The 18,857-nt window shown below is 50.4% G+C and overlaps 2 protein-coding genes across 4 annotated transcripts in view; one reads left to right on the top strand and one right to left on the bottom strand.

The window, feature by feature from the left end:
- The window catches only part of LOC143825134 (uncharacterized), a 32,967-nt gene extending 15,754 nt beyond the window's left edge, over window positions 1–17,213 (bottom strand). The window contains exons 1-6 of the mRNA XM_077313158.1: window positions 16,148–17,213; window positions 15,388–15,589; window positions 13,565–14,209; window positions 9,281–9,429; window positions 7,660–7,822; window positions 4,288–5,075 (exon numbers count right to left, since the gene is read on the bottom strand). Coding sequence (XP_077169273.1) covers window positions 4,288–5,075; window positions 7,660–7,822; window positions 9,281–9,429; window positions 13,565–14,209; window positions 15,388–15,589; window positions 16,148–16,999 — 2,799 coding nt within the window. The 5' untranslated portion in view covers window positions 17,000–17,213. The remainder of the gene's footprint in view (window positions 1–4,287; window positions 5,076–7,659; window positions 7,823–9,280; window positions 9,430–13,564; window positions 14,210–15,387; window positions 15,590–16,147) is intronic.
- LOC143826434 (zinc finger and SCAN domain-containing protein 23-like) lies at window positions 124–10,195 on the top strand. 3 transcript variants are annotated; one of them, XM_077315231.1, is made up of 5 exons: window positions 124–257; window positions 4,201–5,031; window positions 5,616–5,742; window positions 7,681–7,770; window positions 9,162–10,195. In XM_077315231.1, exons 2-5 carry the CDS (start codon window positions 4,246–4,248, stop codon window positions 9,614–9,616), a joined length of 1,458 nt encoding a protein of 485 aa, XP_077171346.1. In that variant the 5' UTR covers window positions 124–257; window positions 4,201–4,245; the 3' UTR covers window positions 9,617–10,195. The 3 variants fall into 3 exon arrangements, with proteins under 3 accessions (XP_077171346.1, XP_077171345.1, XP_077171347.1); XM_077315230.1 differs by lacking the exon at window positions 124–257 and adding an exon at window positions 2,510–2,632; XM_077315232.1 differs by lacking the exon at window positions 124–257 and adding an exon at window positions 2,510–2,632 and having other exon boundaries at window positions 5,616–5,679.
- Window positions 17,214–18,857: the final 1,644 nt, after the last annotated feature.

An 18,857-nucleotide genomic window follows, 5' to 3' on the forward strand; every position in this document is an offset into this window, starting at 1 on the left:
CCTTTGTGTAGAGTAATCCTACAGAAAGTAGATTTAGAAGAAATATTATAACCTACCTTTCCTCACCAAGCGGGACCTGCAGCTGCTTGCTTTGTTCTCTCCTCCATTTTATCCTCACAACAGCCCTGCAAAGTAGGTATGTCTGACCGGCTCAAGATCACCCGGCGATAGATAATCTCTGCCAGAATGTCCGATGCAGCTTCCATAATCCTCCTGCAGTTGGTGGTCAATTTTCAAATGCCTTCCTTCATCTTCCGGTGAGTTGTACCTGCGACAGATAACTGTAGTGCCCATAGGGAAAAGCATGAGAGTGGGAGGTTTCTGGCCAATTTTGACCCCCCCCCCTAGCTTTATTCTGTTGAGTTATACCCCGCCCCTAAACAGAATGTCTTAGTTTCCATCGCAAATAGCAAGTCAGTTGAGATTGGTCAAAATAAGTAGGGCAAAGATGTTCAGATTTTCTTAATCTGTGATGCCCGCGATCATCTTGGAACCGTGGGCCAATTTAGAGGCTGACAGTGTAAATAAAATAATTATAAAACACCATTTAAAATCTCAGGACTGCCTATAAAAACTAAATTAGGCAAATGAGCTCCTAAATAAAACTCAACTGTTTCCTGAGGATCGACAGTGAGGCCAAGTGCACCTCCCTGGGAAAGTTGTTCTATAAATCTGGGGCTAGCACTGAAAAGGCCCTTTTTCATGTGCCCTCCAGATTATCTTATTTAATTGGTGATGTTAATTACTGGGGAGAAGATGGTCCTTTAGAAACCCAAGCCCGTAAGGCTTTAAAGGACAGGATCAGCACCTTGAATTGGGCTTGGGAGCAGATTGGCAGCCCATGCAATGGCTGTAGCAACACGATCACTTGCCTTCTGCACCTTCCTGACCCTCTTCAAGGGTAGCCCCAAGTAGAACACATTGCAGTAGTCCATCTTAGATATAGCTAAGGCATGGATCACGGCAGCTAGATCCAACTGAACTGGGAACTGGTGCCGCTGATGCACCAGGCAAAGCTGAGCAAAAGCGCTCCAAACCAATGTAGTCATCTGTTTTTCCAAAGTGATCACTGTGTCAAGCAGAACGTCCAACTTCAGAACCTAGCTTTCCAAGTGGAGTACAGCCTCATCCAAGACAGGAGACACCTCAAGTCCCCGGTCTACTTTTTGGATAACAGAGAACCTTTGACTTCTCACAATTAAGTTTCAGCTTATTTCCCCTTGTCCAGTCCATTACAGACTCCCAAAACACTACTTCAGAAATCAATAGCATCCTTGGAACTAGGTGGAGAAGAAAGGTAGTTGGGTGTCATCCAATATTGGGGACAACACAGCTTGTACCTCCTGATAATCTCTCCCAGTGGCTTCTTACAGATATTAAATCGCATGAGGGATAGAATGAGCAGAATCTCATGAGCCATGGGGCAGAGCAGGAATTCCCCAACACTTATCTTCCTTGAACAAACCTCAGATAGGACTTCAACTGCTTACACTACAGGATACTATAGCTAACAGTATCAACAGCCACTGAGAGATCTAGCCAAACTAGCAGGGTCACATTCCCCCTGTTTTGTTCTCGATAAGAGATAATCAACCAAGGCAACTCAGGCAGCCTCTGTTCCAAATCCTAGCCTGAAGCCAAATAATATGGGTCCAGAAAAATCAGTCTTTTCCCAAAACCCTGGAGCTAAGAAGCAACCAGCTATTCTAGCACCTTACCCAAGAATGGAAAACTGGAGTCTGGCCGGAATGTCTGAACCAAACATCAACAAGGAAAATGGTGGCCAAGGATGCCCCCGAAGTAGTTTGAGGTGGGTGTAAGCCCCGGGTTTCAATTAGGAGGCTGAACCTTGGTTCAGAACTCTGTTGTTTGGATTTTGGTTTATATAGAAGGGCTCCCTTCACAGATTATTCACAGCCGTGACCAGGTTTTCATTCTCATTCTTGGCAGATGGTTCTGCCCTCCATAACTGTTGCATTGTCTTCATTCCGTCTGTTCTGTTCGGGAGGCAAGCAGGGAGGAAGTAGGCTCGAAGGAGTAGGAAGTCCTCAAAGAGCCAATCAGGGCACTGGAGGAAAGTATTTGAAAAATGCCAGGATGTTCCTGATCTAAATATGCTTAATTATTCATCTCCCCCAATGCCCAATGTACGATAATCTTCGTAAATTCTTCAGTCATGCCAAATACAGCTTTTGCATAACCAAACAAAAGGAAGAAAGAAGCAGAGAAGAAATTACCCATTGACAACTTTCCAACCAGACGGCCCCAGACTTGGGTCTCCTGCAAGAACAGTGTTAAAGGACAGATCTTTTAAAATTATTATTTCATTCCCCTTGTTTTGCTCTCGTCATTTAGGGGAGAGGCCATCCAGATCACTGGCACCCTCGCTACGCTTGGGACGGCTGCAAATTCTTAAGCACGCCCAGCTGGAAGTTGCATTTTATAGTAGCTTTGCAATGCATGAGATGCTCCAAGGGTTAATATGATAGAGCGGGGGGGGGGGAGCAGGGGGGGAAAGACAAGCCCATGAGGAGAGGAGGCCGACCTCCTTCCTGTTCCGCCTGGTTGGTGGTGGGAGGGTGTGTTGCAGCCGGAGAAATCGGCCACTTTTGGCAGAGACAATCCACCCAGGGTGAGTTGACAAGGTGTCTGGGGAAGGGGGTGGGGAGCAAAGCATCATGGGAGGAAACCAGAGAGAAACCAGGGACCCAAATCCATCAAGACCAGATGGCATCTATCAGCTCTCTTTCCCATGCCTCATTTCCCAAAGCATATAGATTACAGATAGTTTTATTTGTATAAAAAAGAGCAGGCTATTTTTTCCCCCTCCTTCGTCCTCTCCTTGGGGATCACAGCTGGGATGGTGCAAACAGTCATTTTGCAAAAGCTGTGCTATTTAGGCATCAATGAAAGGCAGGATATGTCACCTTTAGGGGCAGGTGGGTCTCGAAGAGATGCCCCACCCTAAGACCCCTGCAGGAGAAGGGGTGTGTGTTCTGCTTGTGGGAAGAATGGATCCCATTCAATAGCAATCCTGGGGTCAGAGAGACCCTATGTGTCTCCAAGCCGTTTCCAGACACACAAAGGGGAGCCCTAAACCGATCTGAATGCTATGAGTTTCCTGACAAGAACTCTGAGCGTGCGGAAACTTAGAATCCTTTTGCTCCTATAGACCTAGCTCCAATATTCCTTGGTTAGGGCACGATGGACTATGCAGGTCTGAAACTAGCTTCCGTGTGTGTCCAAAAGAGGGTTGGCACCTATGAGAGCTAAAATTGATGCCCGACCTAGCCCTATGCCAGCAGTTTCCTTTCAGCTCCCCTCATCACCTCAGGAAGAATTGGTCCCCGTCATCGAGAAATGACAGCAGTTCCGAAATAAATGCCCTGGCTGGTATTCTTATGAGGGGTGTCACTCCCGGTTTTAAAAAATCGTAACTTGTAGTCTTTTTTCCCCCCATTGGTTAAATCTCTTTGACTAAAATGTGCTTAGAAATAAAACAAAAATTCTGAAGAAAATTAGAATTTTCCCTTAGTTTTCAGACAGTGGTCCCGGATGTTGCGTTTTGGAAGAGGCATTCCCTTCTGCATTTGAGAGGAGGAATACCTCTTCCAAGATGGAAGCTTTCCCGCTGTCCAATTAATTGAATCAAGTAGAAGATTTGTAAAAGGTAAAGGTATCCCCTGTGCAAGCACCGAGTCATGTCTGACCCTTGGGGTGACGCCCTCCAGCGTTTTCATGGCAGACTCAATACGGGGTGGTTTGCCAGTGCCTTCCCCAGTCATTACTGTTTACCCCCCAGCAAGGTGGGTACTCATTTTACCCACCTCGGAAGGATGGAAGGCTGAGTCAACCTTAAGATTTGTAACGATTTGTAACGATTTGTAACGATTTGAAGATTTGTAACGATAGGTTAATGGATTGTAATGAGAGGTCAATGCATCTATTAAGTCTCATGGGCCTGATTCTAACACCTGTTCCTCAGACTGTCTATGGCAGGGGTAGTCAACCTGTGGTCCCCCAGATGTCCATGGACTACAATTCCCATGAGCCCCTGCCAGCAAATGCTGGCAGGGGCTCATGGGAATTGTAGTCCACGGACATCTGGAGGACCACAGGTTGACTACCCCTGGTCTATGGTACTAACTGAATATGACATGTCCCAACTGGAGAGTCAGTATGTTTCCCTCTGTTTGCCAGGGAACATTGGTGGTCCAGGGCACCGGAGGGGACTGCTGAAGTGCCATGAGGGAGAAGATGCCTATGGAGGACGGGGCCGAGACTGACCTGGGGGCCTTCTTCCGAGTGCCTTTGGGGCAGCAAGGAATCCAAATGGAAGAGCACCAGCCAGCGGGCCTCAAAAGGAGAGAGGCCCCACAGAAAGCAGGCCAGGCCTCCCGTCTGGTTCCTGCCGGAGAGACGTTGAACTGGAAAGCATCTCCATTGGTGAAGGAGGAGCCAGAGGTACTGAGGATCCAGCGTTGGGAAATCCAAAGCCAAGAGATGGAGCAGCCTCTTCACAATGGATGGGAGGAACTTGAGCCCTGGGGTGACATGCAGGCTCTTTTGGCCTCCTTTGAGCACGTGGCGTATGCCTGTCAGTGGCCCCGGGCAGAACTGGTAGCCCGACTCTTGCCAGCCCTGAGCGGGGAGGCCCGAGAAGCCTACCTCAGCTTGGGTGCCAGCGACAGAGAGGATTATGGGAAAGTGAAGGCGGCCATCTTGAAGACGGAACCCTCGGCGACGGAGAAGCGGAGGAGGCACTTCCGGCAGTTCCGGTACCAGGAGGCCCGGGGGCCGCGGGAGGCGTACAGGAGGCTTCGGGAGCGCTGCCGTCGCTGGTTGAACCCGGAGAGCCGGACCAAAGAGCAGATCCTGGAGCTGCTGATCCTGGAGCAGTTCCTGACCATCTTGCCCCAGGAAATCCAGAGCGAAGTGTGGGAACGAATCCCCCAGAATGGCGTCGAGGCCGTAGCCCTGGCTGAGAATCTTCTGGCCAGGCGGGAGGAGGCTGAGAGACGGGAGCTTCTGGTGAGGAGGCCCCTCTTCCCTGCTCCTTTTTAATGGAGGAGGTACTGGGTGAGAGTCGGTAAGGCGGAGGAGTCAGCTTCCCCTCTCTCCCTGGACCCATGGCTCCAATCCAAGGCACGCATGTGTGGCTGCTTTTTAGGCCAAATGGTTGAGAAAGCTTGTAAAGGTGAGAGGAGGAGGGAGGGGGCAGTATTCTTGACAGCCTTTCCCTGTATTCCTAGCAGAAACGAAATGCATTATGAAAATATTTTTGTCAGAAATCAGATAGCCTTACCGTCCTACTGACATTTCCCTGGGAGTAAGCTTCACTGAGTAACACGGGAATCATTTTTTGAGTAGGCCAGTGCCTCAAAAGCAAACCCTCCTGATCCCTAAAGCAATTCTATGCCAAACTTTCAGAAGGGTATCCAAACCCAGTGGTGCTCAGTTCTGCTACCGCTGTTCCAGGGACTTTGGGCCAGAACTGTTGTTTATTTATACCCTGCTTTTCCGAAGGACGCCCAAAGCCGCTGACTGGGCCTTCCCTCTTTCATTCGGACACTCCCTTCTACCGGACCTGATCAGAACCTTCTTTCCCATTTTAGATCTCCGGGCCAGAGAAGGACGACGCTTTGAATCCCCCCAAGGCTGAGCTGGGTCCGGCAGAAGGTGGGCAGAGGCTGCTGTGCAGGGAAGTCAAGTGGGCAAGCGGCGGAGATGGTGGCTCGTTGGGTCAGTGTGCACGGCTCTTCTGGTTCTAGAAACGTCTTCAGGTTGGGCTGCTTCTTTCCCCGGGGTCTGTGGTTCAAGGCCTCTGCAGGGGGATCTGAAAGCCAAGCTGGCCTTGGCACATAGGCTGTTATTCTTGCAAGCCACGCTCAAACATAAGCACGATGTCCCACCTGAGATAAGGGGAGGTGGGAGATGCATATCCTACAGGGGTGATGCCGTTGCTGCAGGTTTTTTAAAAATGAAGCTGGACGAGACATTTAGCAGGGGCTTAAGGCAGCAGGAAGGTACACAACCAGCCAGGAGACAGAAAGATATCAGCTGGGAGCCCGTAAGAAATTTCAGGAAGGGAAGAAAATTTGGAAATCCCCCCCCACCCCCTTGCCCCTGGCTGCACACAATTATTATTTATTTATTGGGGGATTTCTATACCGCCCCTCTCAGTAACATTGTCTCAGGGTGGCTGACGTGATATAAAATCTGAGCACCCAATACAATTAACTGCCAAATTTAAAACATTAAAACAGTTTGGAATTGTTTAAAACTGCCATTTTCGTTGTTGCCTCGGCAGTAGTAATGATGCGTAGCCAGTAGGTGTTAAATTGGAGGAAGCAAGGGGAAAAAGAGGGCGGGAGGGAGGCCCGAGATTTGGGCAAATGAGCCCTTTGCTTGGTGCCTTTTCTCGCCATGTGACCTTGGTCCCTTACTGTGGGCCATTTGTTTGGGAACAGGGTGGGCTGGGAGTAGCATCCTTATCTAGGAGCTGACAAAATAGCTGGAGGGAAGCCAGCATTGTGATTTTCATGCCTTCTTCTGCTTATCTTTCCTCCTCCTCAGTGGACCCCCACCCTCAGCCTCCCAGCTCTAGAAATCTCCAGAGCTCAAGGCAAATATTTCTAGTTATTTTAGAAGAACAAGGGGGGTACAGAAAAGAAGGGGGGGAAAGGGTTGTTCAACATAATAGCATTTGTCAAAGACAAATCCTGTACTGAGCAGGGGGTTGGACTAGATGGCCTGTATGATCCCTTCCAACTCTCTGATTCTGTATATAATTTATAAGGCAGAGAATCTTTTCCCTTTCATCTCCTTCATTATAATTTTAAGGTATTATCAATAAAATACAATAATTTTGATTTCTGCTAGAGTACAATGTTATTCATGTAAGTTTTAAGTTTCAGACTTTTAAACTAATCTGTTTTAACTACAGCACTGGTTTAATCATTACTACATATTTAACATAATTTTTTTGCCACTTCTACATAATAATAATAATAATAATAATAATAATAATAATAATACATTAGAGTCTTTAATAGATAGTAGCACATTACGGTGTAAAATATAGGATATTATATGTCTCATATGGAGAACCCATTTATATTTAGGAAATTACATTTGAAACAGATTTTAAATCTATTTCTGTTTCATTACCATACATTTGTATATGATATTTCTCACTTTAGGTTTGTCTCCTGCTAGCATAATACACGTAATATAGACTCCATCTGTTCTCAAATATTGGAAGAGACCTGTTTCTCAAGTAGGTTGTTAATTCTGCCATTACTGCGCATTCAGCAAGAATATTTTCCCATTCTTCTAAACATAGACGGATGTCTAGTTTCCATTTTGCTGCATTATTGATTCTAGACACAGTCACCATATATTTGAACGTCCCTTCTAAAATTTTAAGTAATTTGTTAGGTAGAACACCTAAGAGCATGCCCTTGGCTTCCACTGGGAATTTAAACTTTAATATATGCATTTCTTCAGTGTCTGAATAGCCGTATTTCCATGAGCCGATCCGAAACGTGACAAAAATAAAACAGAAAACAGCAGCTGTTTTACCCGTAATGACTGAATCCACACACCCTTCCAATATTGCTTCTCAATTTCTGCAGCCATTTTGGGTTTGAGCCACACTGAGCTCCTTTTCCGATACAGGCTCTTCAGACACGGAGGCGACGTGGGACTCGTCGGCGGACGAAAGAGGCTCTGGTGGGTCCGGGATGCGAGGCCCGTCCATGAGGGCAGGTAAGCCGGCTGCTGGACTGCTTTTAATGTTAACCTCGTGGGAACCTGGACTCTGCTGGGAATAGATTGTGGCTGAGTCCATTAAGGCAGGATATAGGGGAAAGGCTATATATTTGTCCACAGGTTCTGAAAAGGGGTAGGGCCCCTACCTTAGACCAGCAAGGGGGAACATTGATGCATGTAATTGGTGTTGTTTAATTGGACAGGCGGCAGCTCATCACCGTTTCAGGCAGAGAAGGGTCTTTTCCAACACCTTTGGGCCTTTTCACAGGCCAGGGATTCAACCTCAGACCATCTACCTACAAAGTATGCGCTCTGGTGTTGAGCCATAGCCCCTCCTAGAGGTAGCTTTGTTGCATGGGAATTATTGCTATTTTAATTTATATATATATATATATATATATATATATATATATATATATATATATATATATATATATGTATATGTATATGTATATGTATATGTATATGTATATGTATATGTATATGTATATGTATATGTATATGTATATGTATATGTATATGTATATGTATATGTATATATGTATATATATATATATGTATATATATATATATATGTATATATATATATATATACATACACACACACACACACACGTTTTACACAACTTGACTTAGTTTTAAAAGAAAAACCCTTTGACTAAGTTTCTTAAAAAAAAATAGATTAGAACCTATTTCTCCCAAGGAAATCACACCAAAAGATGCTGGCAATAAAATCCTTCCACACTCTGATTAACCCCTCAAAAGGGTTTGAATTATCAAGAGGAGGCAGCTTTTAAAATGCTTTTAAATACCTTTGGTTGAGGCCCCAAACCAGCTGATCCACCAGCCTCCCTGTCGGAATCCCAGGGCCAATTAGTAATGGACCTTCTTTCTAAGCCCCCTTTCTTCCCCTTGGTAGGAAACTGGGCAACTGTTTAGAAGAAGAAGAAGAGTTGGTTCTTATATGCTGCTTTTCCCTACCCAAAGGAGGCTCAAAGAGGCTTACAGTCGCCTTCCCTTTCCTCTCCCCACAACAGACACCCTGTGGGGTGGGTGAGGCTGAGAGAGCCCTGATATCACTGCTCGGTCAGAACAGCTTTATCAGTGCCATGGCGAGCCCAAGATCACCCAGCTGGCTGCATGTGGGGGAGCGCAGAATTGAAAATGGCATGCCAGATTAGAAGTCCACACTCCTAACCACGACACCAAACTGGCTCTAATGTTATAATTTAGTGTGTGTGTTTAAATTTATATTTTTATACGGACTGGCAGCTCTCTCCCGGGTCTCCGCTAGAAAGCGTTGTAAGCTGGCCTCAATTTGTCCCATTCTTTTTGATTGTTGGGAATGGCAAGCTGGGGACTAACATCTGGATTCTTTGCCCTGGCAGCGCATGCGGCAACCCCGTACGGAACTGCGGAGCGCTTTCCGCAAGAGTGCGGGAGACGGCTTGTGGAAATTGAAGGCCTCCAGGGCCACACTGGGGCCCCCAGCAGGGACAACACTTACGTGTGTGCCCAGTGTGGCAAAGGATTCCGGTGGCCTTCCGCCCTGGCCGTGCACCAGAGGACCCACACGGGCGAGAAACGACACCGCTGTACCGAGTGCGGGAAGCGCTTCGGCCAGCGCGGACACCTGACCGTCCACCGGAGGATCCACTCGGGGGAGAAGCCGTACGCGTGTCCTCAGTGCGGGAAGCAGTTTGTGGACTCTTCGCACCTCACCAAGCACCAGAGGACCCACTTGGGGGACAGGCCCCACCACTGTGCCCAGTGCGGCCGAAAGTGCGCCAACAAGCGGTCGCTGGTACAACACCAGAGGAGTCACAGCAAGGGAAAGCTGTAGGTCCTTCCCGGTTCCTCATCGAGGACTTGGGGGCGGCTGCAGTGGCTGAACTGAGAGGAGAGCCTCTCTTTCTCTCCAGGAGAAAGAATTGACTAAGGACCCCTTTCTGCCTTGGTGGAAGTCGTCTCCCGTTCCATGATATGCGATGCTCTCTCCCTCTCGTCCCGTGCATGTCTTGGGTCTGCCGTGTATCCCAGAGAGGGATAGTGCAATTGGGAAAATGGAACCTGGGTGGGTGGGGGGGCGGTGCACCCATGTGGAGGGGGAATTGGATGGAATCTGCCTGCGTCAGACCCTCCCCCCCCCACCCCCAAGCTTTGTCTCTTTCAAGTAAGTCTTAAATGGTCACGTTTTGGGAGGGGAAGTGATGAAGGCATCTCCCAGAGGGATCTGCAATATCAGGCCTCTAGGCATACTCTCTTGCTGTCCAGAGGTTGGAAAGGGGATAGCTTCAACTCCATGGTTCCTCCTACAGTGGAAATGATTCCCCTCCCCACCCCCATCCTTTCAGACATTGTGATTTTTATGGCAACATTGCCCTGTGATGATCCATTTAAAAAATGTTCACATTTATTGGAATTTCAGGTTCTTGTGTTTTTTCAGCTGCAAGTCCCAAAACTGGGGGGGGGGGGGGAGAATCTCTTCACACAGGAAGGGGTTAAAAATTGTCATATCCCCGTGGAAAGCAACTACTGTTCACTTAGGGGATACCAGGACCCTTTCCCCACCCGGAAAAATGGCACAATGGGACGTCCGATATCCCTCTTTTCAATTCTTGTCCGACTCAGGTAAATATTCCTTTAACTTACCACAGCTGCATCATGCCCAAAGGGAGTACATCTGAAGCATCAGCACACACACTGCAAATGTGAGCTATTTAATTTTCTTCAAAATGAATCCATACAAACAAATGAAAATAAAACCCTATCGTGTTTATTCTTAAAAGGAACTGTCCAACAGGGTCGGCCCTGAGATCCAAATTCTAGTCAAATAGTCACAGTTGAGGAATTCTGATCCATCTCAGCCCTAGCTGAGGACGGTGGCCAGAAATAGGATGCGGGAGATGCTGTTTTGATGTTTTTTGGGGGGGAAAGGGCTTCCAGGTCACCATCACAAAGACGCTCCAAGTCTTCTGAAGTCCGATCCCTCCCTAGGTGGTTGTGTTTGAAGAAAACCCAGAAAGAAGCTAATGGGGCATTTACTACAGAGTAGGTATGGCGAGAACAATTTTGTTTTTTTCCCCATAGGGCTGGGGGGGCGGGGGGGGGTGTCCAATGAAACTTTGGGAAGAGGGATGCCAACAGAAAAATATGCAACATTTGCAGGTTTTGTGGTGTTGTGCTAGATGAAAGAGCAGTTCAGGGAAGGGGATAAGCCCCAGCAAGCATATAGCCAGATCACCTGTCCTCCTTTGAAGCCGAAAAAGAATGACCTCACACAAAGTCTCAAAAAGGAGCGAGACGTCTTAGTGAAATGATGGAGGATCTTTCTGACTTCACGCTCAAGCATCCTCAGCCAACCACAGCTTAATAGTGCTGAGGTTATAGGCACTCTAGCCTTGCCAGGAGGCTACCACTCTATGGTGAAAGCCACCCTGGCGTCTTAGGGCCACTAGGCCTGGGGTGGCCTGACTGTGGCTCTTCAGATGTCCATGGATTACAGTTCCCATGAGCCCCACCACTGTTTGGTCACCCCTACACTAGGCGAAACGGCGGGGCTGTGCATACTCTTTTATTTAAAAAAATATCAGAATCTGCCACCAAACAAATCCAAATTCCACACCTCAAGGGGAAGAAAAAGAATTGGTATGCAGATCAAGAATACCTGCATATTTTTCTGTGCTAGTCATGGAAGGTATCAGCCTTTCTCAGTGGGGCTACATTTCCACCGGGACAGATAGAAACCGTAAAGAAGGCCCGATAGCCAAGGGCACATTAGAGCATTCATTTGTTCTGCTTCTTGTTCTGGGTCTCAACAAGAATCTGGGCTTCTTGGCATTGGTCTGGGAGGCAAAATGTAGAACCAGGGACTGGAATGCTTCCTAGCTGTGGGGATCACTCCCCCTGGAGTGGCTGGGCCAATGTGCTTGAACATTTGCTATGCTGCTGATGTGTTCAGCTCTGACTGATATTTCCTGCCCTCCTCCCACAGCAGCTCAGGGATCTCCATAAGATGTTGCTCCTGGTAGATCAGGGCCTTGAAGAATGATATGGGAAGGGGAGGTCTATGGCGAGACATGGCAGAAATTGCCATGTCAGTCTGAATACAAAACATTGCCTAGGTCTTACAAACACACACACACAAACCTCTTGTTTGCACATATGTCTGGAGGTGACCTTCAATGCCTTACGGGTCAGCTGTAAAAATGTCCTCCCACACCCCAAACAGAAATTCCCAAAGCAGCTGAACTTCTCAGGATGTTGAAATCTGCATCCTAAACCAAATCCCCTGTTTGCTCAGAATCAGACTATACACAACGAGCCAAGAAGCTTCAAGCTTACTCTACGGAATGGATTTAGAGCACCAAGAAACTAGCCAGTCTCTCGCTTTGAGGAGGCCACTGCTCTATAGTACAAGCTTGTGGCTGTAAAGGGTGAGGCAGGAACATGGCTAACAACATTCAACAAATGTCTGGACTGGTTTCAACTGAGCAAAGGCCTCTTTAGCGCCTTCCTTCCCCATCAGAACCTTCACAGGGGCACTGGGCAGAATCTTCCCACAATACATTTCAGCTGCTCATGGCCACTGGCCTATTCCTTCGTGCCCGCAGGAGAACTAACAGCCCAAGTGTGTGAGGATGTAGCTCTCTCTGTGTGTATGAAAAGGATGTTTGCATTTTGGCTCCTGAGGGAGAAGGAAGTTGAGGGCCACAGCAAGACGTAGAGGGGTTGCTGGGAAGGTCAAATGAAATGCCAACAGGTGTGAATCAACCCCCACAGAATGGCAGTCACCTATTTATACAATTGATGTGAAATAGGTCTCTCCTTCCCCAAATGTCAATCAACCATTACCTCTCAAGTATTATCCTATTCTGAGTGTGACACTACAGACGCTACACTTAGCTCTGGACGGTTGTCTACAACAGGGGTAATCAACCTGTGGCCCTCCAGATGTTCATAGACTACAGTTCCCAAGAGCCCCTGCCAGCATTTGCTGGCAGGGGCTCCTGGGAATTGTAGTCCATGAACATCTGGAGGGCCACAGGTTGACTACCCCTGGTTTACAATGGACTAGTGACATGAATGACTGGGTTTCCTCCCACCCCTTGGTTCCTCGGACCGCGATCATTTACCCTCCTTGCCTACTGCCTCAACAGCTCTCCCGTTTATCAACCGTGTAAAATTTCCAGAAGAAGCACCAAAAAGGCTTCCCCGCAAGGGAATCTCCTGAAGGGTTAACAGACTGGGCATTTCTCTAAAAAGATAAATCGTTTTTGTCTCACTACAAAGATAACGGGTCTTGGGTCACGGGGTACAGACTGTGTCGTGTAACAACAATCCTGTCTAGATGACTAGAAGATCTATCTCCTTTTTCTAAGCATTTAAAAAAAGAAAGGAAGAAAAGAAAGAACGAAAACGACATCCAACCGGTGCCGCTAAAACGCTATCAGTTCCGTGTTGCTCAAGGAGCCCTCCTAAAGCGGGACTCTGCCTCTTCCTTCAGTCTGGATCCGCTGCCGATCTCCAGGGGGAAGCCGAAATGGGATCTGGGACTGGTCACACGGTCCGTCGTGGTTTGCACCTAAACGGAACTCGTTCTAAGCAAGCCATCCTCTGACAGACGTTGTATCGGTGGATATGGGGCGCAACGGTCATCAGCCGAAAGTCACCTAGGCCGTCACAGGTCCACGCTTGCCGAGGAGTGCCGTCCCATCCTTTGGCTCCCAGTGGACTCTCGGCCGGGGGGGAGGAAATGAAGATTTCATCTCCGTCACGGAAGGGCTCGGTTAAGTCGTGTGGGTTCTCCGGTGCCGCACCAGGTGCGAGTTCTGCCCAAATTTCTTCCCGCACTCGGGGCATTTGTACGGTCTCTCGCCCGTGTGGGTGATCTGGTGCCGGATGAGGTCGGAACTCCAACGGAATTTCTTGCCGCACTGGCTGCATCCGTACGGGCGGTCCCTGGCGTGGGACGCCCGGTGCCGGGTCAGCTCGGAGCTCTGGTAGAAACTCCGGCTGCACTGGGCGCACCGGAAGGGTCTCTCGGAGGCGTGGGTCCTCTGGTGCCGCGTCAGCTGGGAGGTGTGGCCGAATCGCTTGCCACACTGAGGACACTGGTGCGGCTTCTCCCCCGTGTGGATCCTCTGGTGGGTGAGCAGGTGCGAGTTGCGGCTGAACGTTTTCCCGCACTCCAAGCACCGATGGAGGGGCTTCCCCGCCCCCGGGGGAACTCCGGCCGGGTTGGGGTGCGCGGCCGGATTCTCTCCCGTCTCGCGGCGTCTCTCCTCGTGCGGCTGACCCGCGCGCTCCCTGTGATGCTCAGAGGGCATGTTCTCCTGAAGGTTCCCAGCGGAGAAAGGACCACGAGGGTCCAGGTCCAGAGGACCTCCGTGCAGCGGGTTTGGTTCTCGGCCTCCGTTAACCATCAGGGCGCCTCCTGTAGGGGGGGGGGAAATACAGGAGCACTTTATTTCATTCATTCATTCATTCATTCATTCATTCATTCATTCATTCATTCATTCATTCATTCATTCATTCCCTGCCACCCCAGAAGCCGGCCTGCGGCGGGTTACACAAGTCCATAAAAACAAATGATAAACCCTTATTAAAAGGACATAAAAATTCCATTACAATCATAGCGAAATAACACTATAAAAACATGGCAGAAGACGGGAGCCCACCCCATCCTACTACTTGAGAGGGGGGAGGAAAGAGGGCTGGGAGATTTAAGATGTTAGGTAGCAACTAAGATGTTAAATAGCGCTGAACAATGGAAGGTGGGGGGGACATCTGTAATGCGTTTCGGCTGGAGGACTACCCTCACAGTCAAAGCCGAAAAGGCTATTAGGCCACACGTGCTTGCGTTGCGTGGCTTGAGTTGACCCTGTTGAGCCACCCCAACATTTAAGGGAGCTCTCCGTGTGTTTTGAGAAAGCCTTCTGCAGGAAAGACTAGCCAGATTCAAGTCCCAGAGCACCTTGGAAACCAACAAGATTTTGGGAGTGTAAACATTCCAGAGTCAAAGCCCCCTTAGTCAGATACAAAGTTCCTCTTTGAAGGATTCCTAAGAGATCTTCTTAGCAAAGTCGGAGCCATTCCCTGATAAGAAGGCAACCGTCCAAGGTTGGAGCACTTTTCCAGGGTGGTGTAGAGCAGGGGTAGTCAACCTGTGGCCCTCCAGATGTCCATGGACTACAATTCCCATGAGTCCCTGCCAGCGTTTGCTGGCAGGGGCTCATGGGAACTGTAGTCCATGGACATCTGGAAGACCACAGGTTGACTACCCCTGGTGTAGAGGTTGAGGGCGGCAGCTTCTAATCTGGCGAGCCGGGCTTGATTCGTTGCTCCTCTCCATGCAGCCAGCTGGGTGACCGTGGGCTAGTCACAGCCCTGATAAGGCTGTTCTCACAAAGCATTTTCTCTCAGAGCTCTCTCAGCCCCACCTCTCTCACAGGGTGTCTGTTGTGGGGAGAGGAGGAGAAAGGTGTTTGCCAGCCACTTCGGGTAGTGGAAAGCAGAGTATAACAAAACCTGCTCCTCTTCTTATTCCTATGAAAAAAAAGCCTTGAGAGATGGGGACTTTTCCGCCTGGAAAACCCGCTGCCAGCTTCTTACCTGCTTCCTGAAGGCCTCGAGGCTCCTGTTTGGGAATGCAGGGCATCTTGAGAGCAGGAATGGGAGGAGGCTGGCTTAGTGTCATGTCTGCTGATGGGATGCACTCGGGATGGGGCAGCATTGGGGCGGACGGCTCCCATGGGGCTGTGGGCAGCATCATCTCTTGAGGGCTCACCTGCTCGACCTTCACCCGCACCGTCACCTGGCAAGGAGAAACAAAGATACATCACCATGGAGACAGAGGCCTCCCCTTTGCTCTTTGACATGTGGAACGGACAACGCACCCGGGGGGGGGGGGCTGTCAGATCCCAGCTGACTTATGGATCTGCAAGGCAAGAGAAATACAGAGGGGGTTTGCCGTTGCCTGCCTCTGCATTGTAACCCTGGGCATAAAGAATCATAGAAAAACAAAGTCGGAAGGGACCTCCTGGGTCATCTAGTCCAACCCCCTGCACTATGCAGGACACTCACAACCCTATCGCTCATCCACTGTCACCTGCCACCCCCTTGAACCTTCACAAAATCAGCCTCTCCGTCAGATGGCTATCTAGGCTCTGTTTAAAAATGCCCAAAGATGGAGAACCCACCACCTCCCGAGGAAGCCTGTTCCACTGAGGAACCGCTGTAATGATCAGGAACTTCTTCCGGATGTTGAGACGGATTCTATGGAGTCCATGGCTGGGGGCTTCCTTCCCTGTGTCCTCCCCCACCCCGCCAAGCTACCACCGTTGTCTGGTCCCCAGGACGCAGCCCCCCTCACCTGCTGCTCCCACATCCCAGCGTCTCGCCTTCCCATCTGGTAGCCTTCCACCAGGGCCACGGCCTGGGCGCAAGTCTCGGGGCCTCGCTCCCACACCCAGCTCTGGATATCCTGGGGCAAGATGGTCAGGAACTGCTCCAGGATCAGCAGCTCCAGGATCTGCTCCTTGGTGCGGCTCTCCGGCTTCAGCCAGCGACGGCAGAGCTCCCGGAGTCGCCGGCAAGCCTCCCGGGGGCCTTCCACGTCCTGGTAACGGAACTGCCGGAACCGCTGGCGCTGCATCTCGGCACCGGCGCCGCCTTCTCCTCGCAGGCCGGAAGATTTGGACTTTCTGTGCTCGCTCCGGCCGCCCCGGGCGTCCAGGCCGTTGTGTGGCGCCGGGGCCTTCCCGCTGAGGGCCGGCATGAGCCGGGTCACCCACTCTCCCCTCGGCCACTGGCAGGTTTCCGCCGCCCTTTCGAAGGAGGACAAGTAGGCCTCGATATCGTCAACGGGCGCCAGCTCAGGCAGCTGAAGGTTCCCCCAGGCGGGGGCCGGGGGCGGGACGGGGACGGGGCCGGGCACGTCGGCGGGCGTACGCAGGCTCTGCACCATCTCCTGGCACTGCACTTCCCACAGCTGCGGCATCGGGTCGCTCCTCACCTGGGGCGGAGTGGCCCACCGCAGCAGGTCGCTGATGGTGCCCGCCTGGACGACAAGGGGGGCCTTCCCCGCCGCATCCCACTCCCAGCCCGCCTCTGGGCACGGCGGCCCAGGCTCCTCCATTTTGACCCTGGGGGGCATCGTTTCTTCTAACGGGTACAGAAAATGCAGGCCCAGTGCTGGCGGGGGCACCTCCTGTGTGGCAGCCATTTTCTTTTTCTTCTCTCAGGGGAGCGAGGCTGGGTCCTGTCGAGAGGTGATCTGCCCGGCTTCGGGCCACCGGAGCCGATCCGAGGAGGTTCTCCCTTCAGCTCACAGTCTTGGAGAAGCACAGAAGCATGACAGGGGCCGAGAGGAACGGGTAGACGGCTCACAGGTGCGTTGCACTTCCGACCCAGTTGGGATGGAGTAAGCAGACTCCTTCCTGGTAAGTAAGGGGGGGGAGGGAAAGAAACACATTGAGAACTGTGTTCACGAGAAACAAAATCCCTCTCAAAGCATTCCACGTTTAGTTAAGGGCTAGAAGCGGTCTTATTGCCATTGGGATAGTCTGGGACCGGGGTAGTCAAACTGAGGCCCTCCAGATGTCCATGGACTACAATTCCCAGGAGCCCCTGCCAGCATTCGCTGGCAGAGGCTCCTGGGAATTGTAGTCCATGGACATCTGATGGGCCGCAGTTTGACTACCCCTGGTCTGGTACGGTCAAGTGATGGATAAGGAGCAGATTAAAAACACACAGTACCTGGGAAGGGAGCCCTTGGCCGTAGCCTGGGATTCAGAATTGGGGAGACCCAGGTTCAAATCGCGAGCACTCTGGAGCAGCCCCTCTCTCTCTCAGCCTCACCTGCCTCTGAGAGTTCTCTTGCGGCCAAAGGGGAAACCCAAGTCCAGAGTCGTGTGCAAAAGGGGCACTTGCCCCTTTTAAAGACGGCAGAGCCATGAGTCAAAGTGGTACCTGCCACTTTTAAAGATGGCAGCGGCCGGGTTCAAACATTCCCTCCGATGCAACCGGCTTTCCCCTGGTCTACCACAACCGGTCTACAGGTTGAAGTCCCTTGAAGACGGACCGGCCTGAAATAACAGACTGCTTGACTTACTGTGAAGAAGGTTTCTTCTTCTTGAGGGCGAGGAGGATGTTCTGATACGCTTGGGTTCCTCTTCCCACAATCCTTGAAGACAGGAAACTAACTGCACTTCCCATCTTTGGGCGGGAGGGGGGGGGAGAAGCCCACCCTCCGTCCAGAGACTTCCGCAGTTGATAACCGTCCACAATGTGTGGACAAACAGACAACAAAGCTTACGGAACCCTAAGAAACAAACCACACAGGTAAAGATGACCTGTCAGAACAGCGAAAGAACAAGGGATACGGAGATGGACCCCTCCTCTTCTATCTCGGTTTTCGAAAAGGATGAGAAGGGAAAAGTTGGACCCAGCTCTCTAACCCTTCTAAGCAGCAGAATAGGCTGAACAGGGACCCTCCAACTAGGGTGGGTCCAGAGTGTCCCCCTGGCCCTTCAGAAGAAGGAACCTTCAAGATAAGACCAGCGTTCCTGTCTCTCGTGAGGGGGGGAGGATACTCTGATACGCTTGGGATATTACAAAGAGCAACAGGGTTTCTGTACACCAGTTTACTACTTGAAGGAATCTCACAGCGGCTTCCAGTTGTCTTCCTCTCCCCACAACAGACACCCTGTGAGGCTGAGAAAGCTCTGAGAGAACTGTGACTGGCCCAAGGTCACCCAGCTGGCTGCGTGTGGCGGAGGAAGGGGGGGAAGCAAGCCCAGTTCTCCAGAACAGAGGCCGCCGCTCTTAACCGCGACACCACGCTGGCTCGTCGGATCCAGGGAAGGAAAAGTGACTGCCAAGCACAAGGTGCTGACAGAACTAAACCACTTGGTGTAGGGCTCTGTGTTCAAATGCTGCATCAGCCGCGGCAAGACAGTCCGTCTTGTAGTGCTTCATCAATGCGGACACCGAGGCCCAGGTAGATATCTGGCCGTGCAGATATCTGCCACAGGTGCCTTTGGGTCCAACGCCAAGGATGTAGAAGCATTTCTCGCTGAATG

Source organism: Paroedura picta, chromosome 16, assembly GCF_049243985.1.
Source record: "Paroedura picta isolate Pp20150507F chromosome 16, Ppicta_v3.0, whole genome shotgun sequence".
Classification (NCBI taxonomy): domain Eukaryota; kingdom Metazoa; phylum Chordata; class Lepidosauria; order Squamata; family Gekkonidae; genus Paroedura; species Paroedura picta.

What these genes read in the sequence shown, in the direction of transcription:
- LOC143826434 (XM_077315231.1), top strand. Translation starts at nt 4,246, where the DNA reads ATGAGGGAGAAGATGCCTATGGAGGACGGGGCCGAGACTGACCTGGGG. An exon ending in CTGAGAGACGGGAGCTTCTG is followed by an intron (nt 5,032 to 5,615) that starts GTGAGGAGGCCC and finishes TTCCCATTTTAG; the next exon opens with ATCTCCGGGCCAGAGAAGGA. An exon ending in CGGAGATGGTGGCTCGTTGG is followed by an intron (nt 5,743 to 7,680) that starts GTCAGTGTGCAC and finishes TTTCCGATACAG; the next exon opens with GCTCTTCAGACACGGAGGCG.